Below are 11,382 nucleotides of genomic sequence, written 5' to 3'. Positions count from 1 at the left end.
AGAGAGGGAAGAGAACCTCCCTTGATCTGCTGGACACACTCTTCCTAATACACCCCAGGATCCCACTGGCCTTCTTGGCCACAAAGGCACATTGCTGTGTCATGGTTAACTTGTCCATCATCATTGTAATCCTTCAGTGTGGAAGGGCTGAATCAGAACAATTAGCAATTAACAGTCAGCAAGTTAATCAAGTGAAAATCCTCCTCAATACCTACAAGTACTTAAACTCTGACCTGTGGTGTTTTACTTACAGCTATTTCACATTAGTTGTATACTAAATGTCTGCAAAACTCTGTCAAATCCAAAGAAACTCCCCGCCCCCAAATGTTTTGTAACATCTTACAGAAGATAAGAGTAAGACACATCCCCTGTGGCCTCATGCAGTGCATCCCAGTTTGAATGACCTCTGAAACATAAGCTGCCCTTTGTCATCTAAAGCAAGAACGGACAAAGCCTTCCCAAGCAGTGCTCCTACCTCTCTCACTCTCCTTTGTTCCACTCCGAGAATAGGCAGATGTTATACCTATAAGGCTGTTTGGTCTGTTCAGTTGACTTGAAGTTGAAAGAGAACTAGTAGAAGTGGAGAGCGAAGAGGTGGATGATGAAGAAGTTGAAGTTGGTCTGTAGCGATGATATGGCTATTCAGCAGAAAAGGAGCACAATTAATTCACCAAGAGTAAACAAATGTAAAGCCCACTATAAAACTTAAACACAGAAACAATGCTTCTAGTAGTGCCAAAAGTAAAATACTACATTTGGAGTTCAGCCTCATATAATTTCTCTACCTACAGAGACACATCATGAAAATACCTCTTCGACAGTTCGGGAATATCTTTGTCTATAATCATCATCTTTAGTTTCAGACTCTCTCTTTTCTTCTTGTTTTTCTTTGTCTTGCTTTTCTTTCTCTTCTTTTTCTTTCTCTTCATTTTCCTGTTCTCTGGTTCGTGTGGGACGACTTCTTCCCATAGTTTTTTCAGCTTCTTGAAGATCTGTCAGTGTTACCCCCTGCAAAGAGAGCAGTTAGCAGGCAGCTTTTCAGTGCATCACTGGTGTTAGTGCAGCTGACCACCTTACATGAACACAGACTTCTAAAGACTAAACTGAGCTTAAGAATAATTCTGTCTACTTAGGAACCAATTTTACCTATATGCTACCTTGGAATCAAACATCCCTCTTTTGACCAGTGGCAAGCATTTGCTGCAATGTAATCTACCAGAGATTCTCCAGCAGCACAACTGTGACTTGAATGAGCACATAATGATCACAGAGAATTTAGAAGTCATTTAAGGAGCCACTAGATCCTTCCAGTATCATCATAAGGGTACTAAATATTTTGGAAAGAAACAAAAGAAATGTAATAGTTATCAAATTTTCAGAATTGTTGATACTTTACAAATGACTGAGGACAGCTGCATTTTCAGTCAACATTAAAACAACATTGCATCATTTTATCATAGAATCAACCAGGTTGGAAGAGACCTCCAAGCTCATCCAGTCCAACCTAGCACCCAGCCCTGGCCAGTCAACCAGACCATGGCACTAAGTGCCCCATCCAGGCTTTGCTTGAACACCTCCAGGGATGGTGACTCCACCACCTCCCTGGGCAGCCCATTCCAATGGCAATCACTCTCTCTGAGAAGAGATATATGTATTTCCTTGTTATTCTAAGGCTAAAAGGTAGTTATGAAACAAGCTCAGAAAGCAAATAATCTTCTGAAGACTGCAGGTTTGTAGCTTACTGAAGTAGTGCTCCAAGCACCTCATAACCTATTCTTCAAAAGCCAACTTTGTGGCTTATCAATTATTCATTTGGGGCTTTATTTGTACTGAAGCTGTTGCCAGAGAGAGTAATTGGCATTGGAATGGGCTGCCCAGGGAGGTGGTGGAGTTGCTGTCCCTGGAGGTGTTCAAGAAAAGCCTGGATGAGGCACTTAAGTGCCATGGTCTGGTTGACTGGCTAGGGCTGGGTGCTAGGTTGGACTGGATGAGCTTGGAGGTGTCTTCCATCTGGTTGATTCTATGATAAGGTTTTAATGCAACAATTCCTGGTAGCTTCTTTTCTGTACCTACTCCATAGTTGGCCTGTGGTTTGACCATCTCTTAGGGCTCTGCAATATCATCAAGAGAACCCCAGTGAGATAAATGAAGCAGAAATACCTGAGAGACTTGAAACCACTAAGATTTTAAAGTAACATTAATAGACAATAGAGATAAAGACTCTGTCTTAAAGTAGATGAAGATGATTGCTAGAGTACTTGTGCTGTTCTGTCCAGGGACTACTTGGTAATTATTACAGCAGACACAAGACGACATAGACAGACACACTGCAGAGGAGAGTGATTGGTAATTGCTCCACACCCAAAGAGGGTTCAAGTGCTGGTTAGAGCTAATCTGTTTTGCTACCATCACAACCATGCTAGGATTGCCCTGGCTGTGATTCAGCATGAGGTAGCTCTGGGAGAAAATGGGAAAAACCAGCAAACACTTCAGTATCTAAACTGAGAGTAAAGCTGAGACATGCAGCTAGATTCTAGATTAACAGCAAGTAACAAAAGTCTCCTCTTTAGTACTTTTAGTACTCCACAGTGCTCACAGAAAGAGGCTGAATGTACTTCTGTTTCGTGCTGTGGATCTTACCAGCTACCCCTATGTTGGTTAGCTCTATCATGCTATCTTCAGCAGTCCAGCCAGAGAAAGAAGAGACTCAGGTTATGCCTACTCCCCAAATACTCCATTTTCAGCCAGAAAATCAGAGCTATGAGGTCTTGAAGAATTCTAAGTCGCAGATGTAAACATCTACACAACTTCAGATACAACCAAGTAAATCATTTTACCATGATGAAAGTGAACCCTTCCTTTCAGTGGAGGTGTCTGTGCTTTCAAATTTGCATTAAGTCACTTTTTAGTGATTGTAAAAAGCAGCTTTCAGTAGACAATGAAGGATTCTAAGGCTTTTAGGGAAGAAAAGGAAAAGAAAGAAGCTCTGTTGCATCTGGTACAGGTTCTTTTATAACATGACAACCCATTGCTTTGTGAAGAGTTTAGTGGGAAATAAAAACATCACTGTGCTCAGAGAGCTCCATGGGCACGATTCCATAAATGCAAGAGTTAATAAGTGAATAAAACTGTACCTGTGTAGATCTTCTAGACTGTCTTGCTTGCCTAGATCTAGCTTTTCTTTGGGACTCTGACTCTTCATCCCGTACTGGAGTGAGGTATGATCTAAGGAGTTAATTACAAACAAAAATGTCAAGCAGCATTTTGGTACAAATGGATTAAATGGTTAGAAAACCTCCCCACAACATGACATGACTGTAAAACCAAAACAGTCAGAAGAAAAGGTTTAACTATGGAAGATGGATTATTGTTTTGTACTTACTTCATCCCTATCACAGTGATCTGTGTGTCAAGCTTAGCACCCTCACAACTCAAACAAAATACACAGCCTTTTGCTACTTAGAGTTTATGTAACAGTCTTCCCTAGCTGTAACCTCAGGTTGCTTTGGTATTTCACTGGGCTGCTACCAGAGGGCAAGATGATTTCAGAGATTTGGCCAAATGCATATTTATACATACAATAGGTCTGCTTATTAAGTTTTAGCTTGCAGAATGCAGTGAAAGCTAAATGTACTGTGCTAATGCAGGATACCTAATTACACCATCCACTGCACCAAAGACTAAAAACCCTTGAGGAGGTGGTTACCCTGCTTTCACCTTGAGTAACCCAACTCCCTTTGAGAAAGCTCTGCTTAGAAATAGAGACTCATGAAACCTGAGAAAATCCTGCAGAGTATGCAGGTAATTGTAGGCAAGTGGCAATTATTAGATAGACACACAGGGTCTGCACGCTTCAAAGAAATTCTCTGCCCAGACAGACAGAGATGCATCAATGTAGGTGTTTTTATGTATATGACATCTGTGTGTGTATCTATGTATATGTATGTAAGTAAATCTATCATTGAAGAACTTAGGTGGCTGTAATGCTGTGATGGATTGAGCCTAGCTGGGATAGTTTGGTGAGAATTAGATGCTAGGCTGTGAACAGGAAACAATGGTGATGGCTGCTGCACTCATAGGCTTGCTGAGATGGATAAGAACATAAACATAGATAAGGCAGTTGTTTGCTCTCTGTCTTTGGGGCTGTACTTCTCTCTAAATTAACTTCTTGTCTGTGTGACTAATCCATCTGCTTCCTAACCCCTCTGGCCAACCCTCCAAACTCACCTAGAACGGAAGGCAAAGTTTGGGATAAGGTGGAGGTGTGGTTGGGAGCCCCTGCTGGGCACTCAGGTTTCTGGGAGGGCTGCTGTGTTTCTGTATTCCTTTTTCACTTGTCTGTTTCTGTCTATAGCTGCAGATATTGTAACTACCTGCTTGTATCTTGTGCTAAGCTGTAAGCATAAAGCTTAAGTTTCCAAATCAACTGAGTCTAGTCTGGGTGATTTTTTTTAGTGGAGGGGGGTGGGGAACACCCAAACTATCACAAATGCATTTGTTGATTTTCCTATTACAGACTATTCTGGGAATGCTGCAAACATTTACAAAACCCCTTGGATCAGCTAAAACCCAGAACATTTTGAAAAAGCTAAATTAAAAGGTTGTTGAGAGGCTGCTCAAAAGACAAAGTGTCTGTCTGAATGTCTTTGGGTCATAACATGAGCTCCACTGAGAACAGAAGAATCAGATGCTGCAATACTTCCTGACTGTATATTTAAATGTCATTTAAGATCTGCTGACCAGTGATTACATTTCAACAGCCATCATCTATTAACACTTAGATGACTTATCTACAGAAAGAGGAGCTCTTTGGTCAGTTAACTGTGTAGTTGCTAGCCTTGGCACACTGTAAAAACAGTTCTAAACCAATTCTAAGCTTTTAAAACACAAAATCTATGAAGAGAGGCTGAGGGAGCTGGGGGTGTGCAGCCTGCAGAAGAGGAGGCTCAGGGCAGAGCTCGTTGCTGCCTGCAACTACCTGAAGGGAGGCTGTAGCCAGGTGGGGTTGGGCTCTGCTGCCAGGCAACCAGCAACAGAAGAAGGGGACACAGTCTCAAGTTGTGCCAGGGGAGGTCTAGGCTGGATGTTAGGAGGAATTTGTTGGTAGATAGAGTGATTGGCATTGGAATGGGCTGCCCAGGGAGGTGGTGGAGTCACCGTCCCTGGAGGTGTTGAAGCAAAGCCTGGATGAAGCACTTAGTGCCATGGTCTGGTTGATTGGCTAGGGCTGGGCAATATGTTGGACTGGATGAGTCTGGAGGTGTCTTCCAGTCTGGTTGATTCTGTTATTCTATAAAATAAGCTTCACTTACACAGAGCTATGGATTGCTCTGTGTCTTCTAGCTCTGCTAACAAACCACCCATAAACCACAGGAAAATATTTGCAATTAGCTGCTACACTTACAAGTGTAGAAATAGCTCCTATCCCATGGCATCTTCAACAACTTTACACACAGGCTCACAGGATGGTAGGGGTTGGAAGGGACCCAAGGAGATCGTTGAGTCCAACCCCCCCACCAGAGCAGGGCAATCCTATCTAACAGAGATCACACAGGAACACATCCAGACAGGCCTTGAAAGGCTCCACAGAAGGAGACTCCACAGCCTCTCTGGGCAGCCTGTGCCAGTGCTCTGGGACCCTTACAGGAAAGAAGTTCCCCCTTGTGTTGAGGCAGAACCTCCTGTGCTGCAACTTAAACCCATTGCTCCTTGTCCTATCCCAGGGAGCAGTGAGCAGAGCCTGTCCCCCCTTCCTGCTCAGCCCTCAGCTACTTAAAAACATTTCTCAAATCCCCTCTAAGTCTTCTCTTCTCCAGACTAAGCAGCCCCAGGTCTCTCAGCCTCTCTTCATCAGGCAGTGCCCTCCAGTCCCCTAAGCATCCTCATAGCCCTCCACTGGACCCTCTCCAGCAGATCCCACACACAGTATTGAAGATGAGGTCTCACCAAGGCAGAGTAGAGGGGGAAGAGAACTGTCATTTCTTAAGAAAAGATTTCTGGACTACTTCATAGACAGACAAGTTTTTGGTGTGCATATAAACACAGACAGATACACACAGGCACATACATCTCTATCTGTATCTGTATCTATACAGATAGATAACACTTGTGTGGATCTCTAGTTATTACCTTCTCACATGTACGTGGTCATTAACTCAGGTTTGCTAATTTGTTAAGATTTCATAGATATTTTAATATGCAATCAAAACTGCATCTGCCACAGGACATTGTACAGCTGGCCCAGAGTCAGAGAAAACAAGGAACTTCAGGCCAGCTGCAGACTCCTAAACCATGTTGTGTATGCGCATTAGTATACACACACTAGCAAGAGCAAACGAGACAGCAAAAGCCTTAGTTCTAAATTCCTTTGCTTTTCTAGCTCATAGGACACTGAAATGGTATTTGCACTTTAAAACAGGAACTTTTTTTTTAGGAAGAAGATGCATTTGATTTGGTTTGCTTTTGCTTCACTATAGAAGATGCTGGGTCCACTATGGACATGTGTGGGCAGCCTCCCGGCATCATAGTGGGGAAGAAAAGAAATGATCTCCACTTCCTAGAAGTTATTTCCTCTCAGTTTTGGGCATAAAAGAAGAACTTTTGAAAACAGACTATTAGAAGTCAGCCTAGAGCTATGAGGAATCTTTCAATGTTGCTGCTGCCTTAAGAGAACCAAATGAGTGCAGGTTTCTTCTGTAACTATGAGGAGGTTCATTAACTCCGTGAAAATACAGAGATACATCTGGCACTGACAGGTGTTACATCTCAGAACCACTACAGGAACTTGTGTTTCAGTGGAAAGGTTAAAGGATGAATGCTTGTAAATACCCAGAAGAAGAATCATCCAGGGAAAGCTAACAGGAATTGACAACCTTGTGAAATCTCATGTTTGCTTCCATAAGACTCTTTATGGAAATGAAAACATGCCATCAATCTTAACTCAACCTCCATGCAATTTTAACCACCATAAAATAAGATTGACATTGACTGCTTACTCATTTCTCCTACTAAATAGCTCTTAAACCATTGCATTTACAACTATATATGGTGTTTCAAGTAGCAGAGACCTTGCAAGACGCAATGAAATAAACAGAATGTGTTGGGTTCAGTGGTATTTTCTCAGTAGTGACTGGCACACAAAATGACTGGGACAGTGCTACCTTGTAACTTAGTAGTGCACATGGCACAGCAGCTCAACCAGCAATGTACCTGTAATAAATAACGATTGAGTTTCTCATTTTTAATTCAGTGTTTTCACACAGTTCCATGTTTAAGACAACTCATTTGATCTATTAACAGAAAGAGAGATATGAAAATACCACATACCAAATGATAACCTAAGGCCAGTCAGAAAAATACAGAGTATCAAAGTTCAGCAATGGTCTGCACCAGTACTAAGCTCTTAGACAAATTGAGTCGCTATCCAAATTTGTGGTCACCAACACATTCCTTTAAGTAGGAGAAAAAACCCAACCCCAAAAACCTTTTAAAGAAGAGTAATGTTACTCTTAGGACCTTTACACACCTCCGTCTCTCCCTGACCTCTGATGTTGAGGACACAGTGCCAGAAGTAGCTGTAGTCATGGCTGTGGTAGTGGCTGCAGCATTTACAACAGATGGTGCAACAGGAACGGTCACTGCCGTAGAAACACTGTCCTTCTCTTTCTCAGTACTATCCTCAGCCCACAAACGATTTGAGGTACTACAGCATAACAAGCAGCAACACAAAAAAAGAGAAAAGGAAACAGCTAAACAATGAAAGCACTTTACTAAACACCTAATAACAGGTACATTGAGGGATGGATTTTTCATTGTGGGAAATGTCTCTACTGTGAAAGCTCAACTCGAGCTCTTGAGTAGATGAAGAACGGAGCGGTTCGCGATGGAACTTCTCTTCTTCACACTCTTCTGGCATTGCATTTACTGTTTGAAACCAGAATGGCTTTCACCCTGCAGTGGAAAAGCCATTCAACAATTTTTAAGCCAAATTGTCTAAAATCAAAATGAATTCAAGAGGGAAGTGAGAAAATCCAGAGCCCCACATTCTCCTAAACAAGAACGCATGCACGTACATAAGCACACAGGAGACCTGACAAGAAACCAAAGCAAACAAGAAGTGGGCTGAAGCCAGTACCTGCTTTGTACACCTGCTGAAGTAGAACCCGTTGTACTCTTTGTAGTGGTGTTGGTGCTGGCAGGCAGTGTTTTCTGAAGGCCAGCAGAAGAGGTAACTGTTGATGCAGTACTTGGAACATTAGAACTAATCAAATCTTCTTGCCTTCTACCAAAGGAGCCACTAAAGAAGAGACAAGCACAAGGCATGCGTTTGTACTACCTATCTCTGCTCCTTAAAATAGCACAAAAGCTATGAATGATCCTTTAAAGTCCTGTTCTTGGATTCTGTAGCTCTTCTACTCTTAGAAAATTTTGGGTCAAAAGACCTGTGCTAGTTTGAGCACAGTTTTGGTGAGAAGAACTAGCTTACAGGCTGCGAAAGGAAAACAAGGCTGATGTCTGCCTCACTCATAGGCTTGCTGGGATGTTTAAAAGTAAGAATCAAAACATAGATTCACTCAGCACTGCTGCTGGGGAAATGCCTGAGTTGCATCTCTAACCTCACCCCTCTCTGCCGTCTCCTTGACTAATCCACTTTTGCTTCCTCACCCCCTGGCCAAACCTCCGTTCTTCCTTGGGACTGGGCTAAGGTTGAGAGAGGTAGGGGGAAGGTGAAGGGGCAGTTGGAAGCCCCTCCTGGGGACTCAGGTGTCTGGGAGGGCTGTTGTGTTTCTGTATTATCTTTTACCTTGTCTATGTCTGTCTATAGCTGTATATACTGTAACTATCTGCTTGTATATTGAGCTAAGCTGTAAATATAAGCTTCACTCAATTTTCTAGAGCAGGCTGAGTCTAGTCTGGGTGATTTCCAAAGTGTGTGGGGAGGGGTGGGGAACACCCAAACCACCACAAAAACCCCAAAACATTTTCTTCACCATATCCCTCTCTAGAACGTTTAATTTACAGCTCTGAAGGGCAGCAGAAGGGTTCCTTAGTCCTGATCATTTGACACAGTGGGGTTGGTCTCTTCTGTCAGGCAACCAGCAACAGAACAAGGAGACACAGCCTCAAGTTGTGCTGAGGGAGGTCTAGGCTGGATGTTAGAAGGAAGATCTTCACAGAGAGAGTGATTGGCATTGGAGTGGGCTGCCCAGGGAGGTGGTGGAGTCATCGTCCCTGGAGGTGTTGAAGCAAAGCCTGGATGAATGAAGCACTTAGTGCCATGGTCTGGTTGACTTTCTAGGGCTGGGTGCTAGGTTGGGCTGGATGATCTTGGAGGTCTCTTCCAACCTGCTTGATTCTATGATTCTATGAGTCCTAAGAGCAGCCTTCCAGTAGCTGAAGGCAACTTACAAGGCTAGAAAGGGACTGTTTACAAAGGACTACAGGGACAGGATGAGGGCAATGGCTTGAAATTAGAAAAGAGCAGATTGAGACTGCATGTTAGGAAGAAGTTCTTTACTATGAGGGTCCTGGAACACTGGAACAGGATGCCCAGGGAAGTGGCTGAGGCCCCATCCCTGGAAATACACAAGATAAGGCTTGACAGGGCTCTGGGCAACCTGATCCCCTCACTGTAAGGGGGTTGGGCTAGATAATCTGTGGAGGCCCCTTCCAATCCAGACCATTCTATGACTCTCTGTGTAAAGCTGTACGAAGCAGCCTGACTACACACCATTGCTAACACTGCTATCAAGCCTCAAAAGTTAGGTACCCATCACCACATACAACAGCAACACACATTGGTGTGCATCTTAGCTACCTGAATTGGTTTTTCTTTTTGATCTACTAATTTCATATATTTACTGCTCCAGTAACTCCAGTGCAGGACTTTGCTCAAATAGCTATGCTGGAAGGACACAGTGGAGTTAATCACACATATATCTGCAGGGAAGGATTCCTTCTGAGAAAATCCTGCTAGGTAAGAACATAACTTTCAGATGTATGCTTCCTATTAATCATCACTTACTCTTCCTTCCAGTTAGTTTTATATATGCATTCTATGCTGCTGACAATCAAGGCAGGTATGGCTATAATGTACCACTACAGAGAACAGTCCAAGAGCTCTGGACTGCAAAAACTAAAATTCAACAAACAAAACATTTTTTCCCCTCCTCAGACACTAAGCAGAATTACATCCAACATTTTAAAAGATCTTCGACTACTGAACCAATCTGGAAGCAGATAAATGAACCTCAAACTGAAACAATAAGGGGAAAAAGAACCATGATTATATAGCTGTTACTTCAACACAATTAAGCCAGTAAAAAAAGCTGTCATTTTAAAACCACCACAAGTATATGTCACCAACATCATTATTATGAACATATCAGTATGATTCCATTCAATTTTAAACTGTCCTCAGAAAGTGACCCAGTTCACAATTTGTTTCTTGATTTCATAGCTTATTAAAATAAAAGGTAAGAGAAAATCCCACACCTTCTTTGATAACTTGTGTTTAAAGATGTAGGACCCTCATTCAAACTGTTTTTCTTGGCATCATCCTCCCATTTTCTCCTGGTGTAGGAACTGCCACTACGTATTGAGCTAGCAGATAAGTCCCTGCAAAGAAAACATTCTGTTCAGCAAACTCATCTTAAAGGAAGTTGGTTTTGATTAAGCAGCCTGAAATGGAGCTTCCAGTCAAAGATTCAAATCCTGGATAACACATTTAAATACAACTGCATGGCACAAGAATAACACGACCTTTATGGACAATTATTGTCAAGCAACACTACATTCATACTATCACCATCAGATACACAACAGAAAAGCAGCATCAAAAGAAAAAAAACCTGATAAATGGAATTTTATAGTTAATGAAGATTTAATAATCAGCATGAAATGAATCAACAGCTCTCATCTGTGACCATGGTTGGCTTTGTTTTTTCTCCAAGAAAAGAAGAAGAAACTTTTCTGTTTGCTCCTGAGGGTATCTGATGCAATAAAGGGAAAACAACTCAGGTGGTTTAAAAATTGATTTCACAGGCTTTTTATTCTTGGAGAAGTAGTTCCAAAGCTGACCAGCCTTTTGAACTCATGATACTGTAGACTAGCATAAACAGGCCTGCAGTAGCCATTCCTGAATGGCCTGACACATATCACTAGCTGACATTACCCATAAGGAATTTCCAGCTCGCTGTTGCAGTGTAGGGCAGCAAGAAATAACCTTGCAAAAAGATCACTTGGAAAAGCTACTCTGAGAACAGATACTGAGATGCAAAACACTCTGCTCTTCTAAGAGCACTATCAGCTCAAGATCTGAAGTCAAATTCTGATTGGATAGGGCTGGGTTGGATTGGAACGGGCTGGGTGGTAAGTTGGACT

At 42.4% G+C, this 11,382-nt stretch overlaps 1 protein-coding gene across 3 annotated transcripts in view; it reads right to left on the bottom strand.

The window, feature by feature from the left end:
• The window catches only part of PPP1R12A (protein phosphatase 1 regulatory subunit 12A), a 124,459-nt gene that overhangs the window by 18,883 nt on the left and 94,194 nt on the right, over positions 1 to 11,382 (bottom strand). For 2 of the 3 annotated variants that reach the window (XM_064141967.1, XM_064141965.1), the window contains exons 12-17: positions 10,495 to 10,617; positions 8,135 to 8,296; positions 7,526 to 7,702; positions 3,135 to 3,225; positions 811 to 1,008; positions 476 to 638 (exon numbers count right to left, since the gene is read on the bottom strand). In XM_064141967.1, the coding sequence (XP_063998037.1) occupies positions 476 to 638; positions 811 to 1,008; positions 3,135 to 3,225; positions 7,526 to 7,702; positions 8,135 to 8,296; positions 10,495 to 10,617 (914 nt within the window). The remainder of the gene's footprint in view (positions 1 to 475; positions 639 to 810; positions 1,009 to 3,134; positions 3,226 to 7,525; positions 7,703 to 8,134; positions 8,297 to 10,494; positions 10,618 to 11,382) is intronic. The other variant, XM_064141966.1, reaches the window with a different exon arrangement.

This window comes from Pogoniulus pusillus, chromosome 4 (assembly GCF_015220805.1).
Source record: "Pogoniulus pusillus isolate bPogPus1 chromosome 4, bPogPus1.pri, whole genome shotgun sequence".
Taxonomy (NCBI): domain Eukaryota; kingdom Metazoa; phylum Chordata; class Aves; order Piciformes; family Lybiidae; genus Pogoniulus; species Pogoniulus pusillus.
The sequence above is the reverse complement of the archived record's forward strand: the minus strand, read 5'-3'. Positions and strand labels throughout refer to the sequence as shown.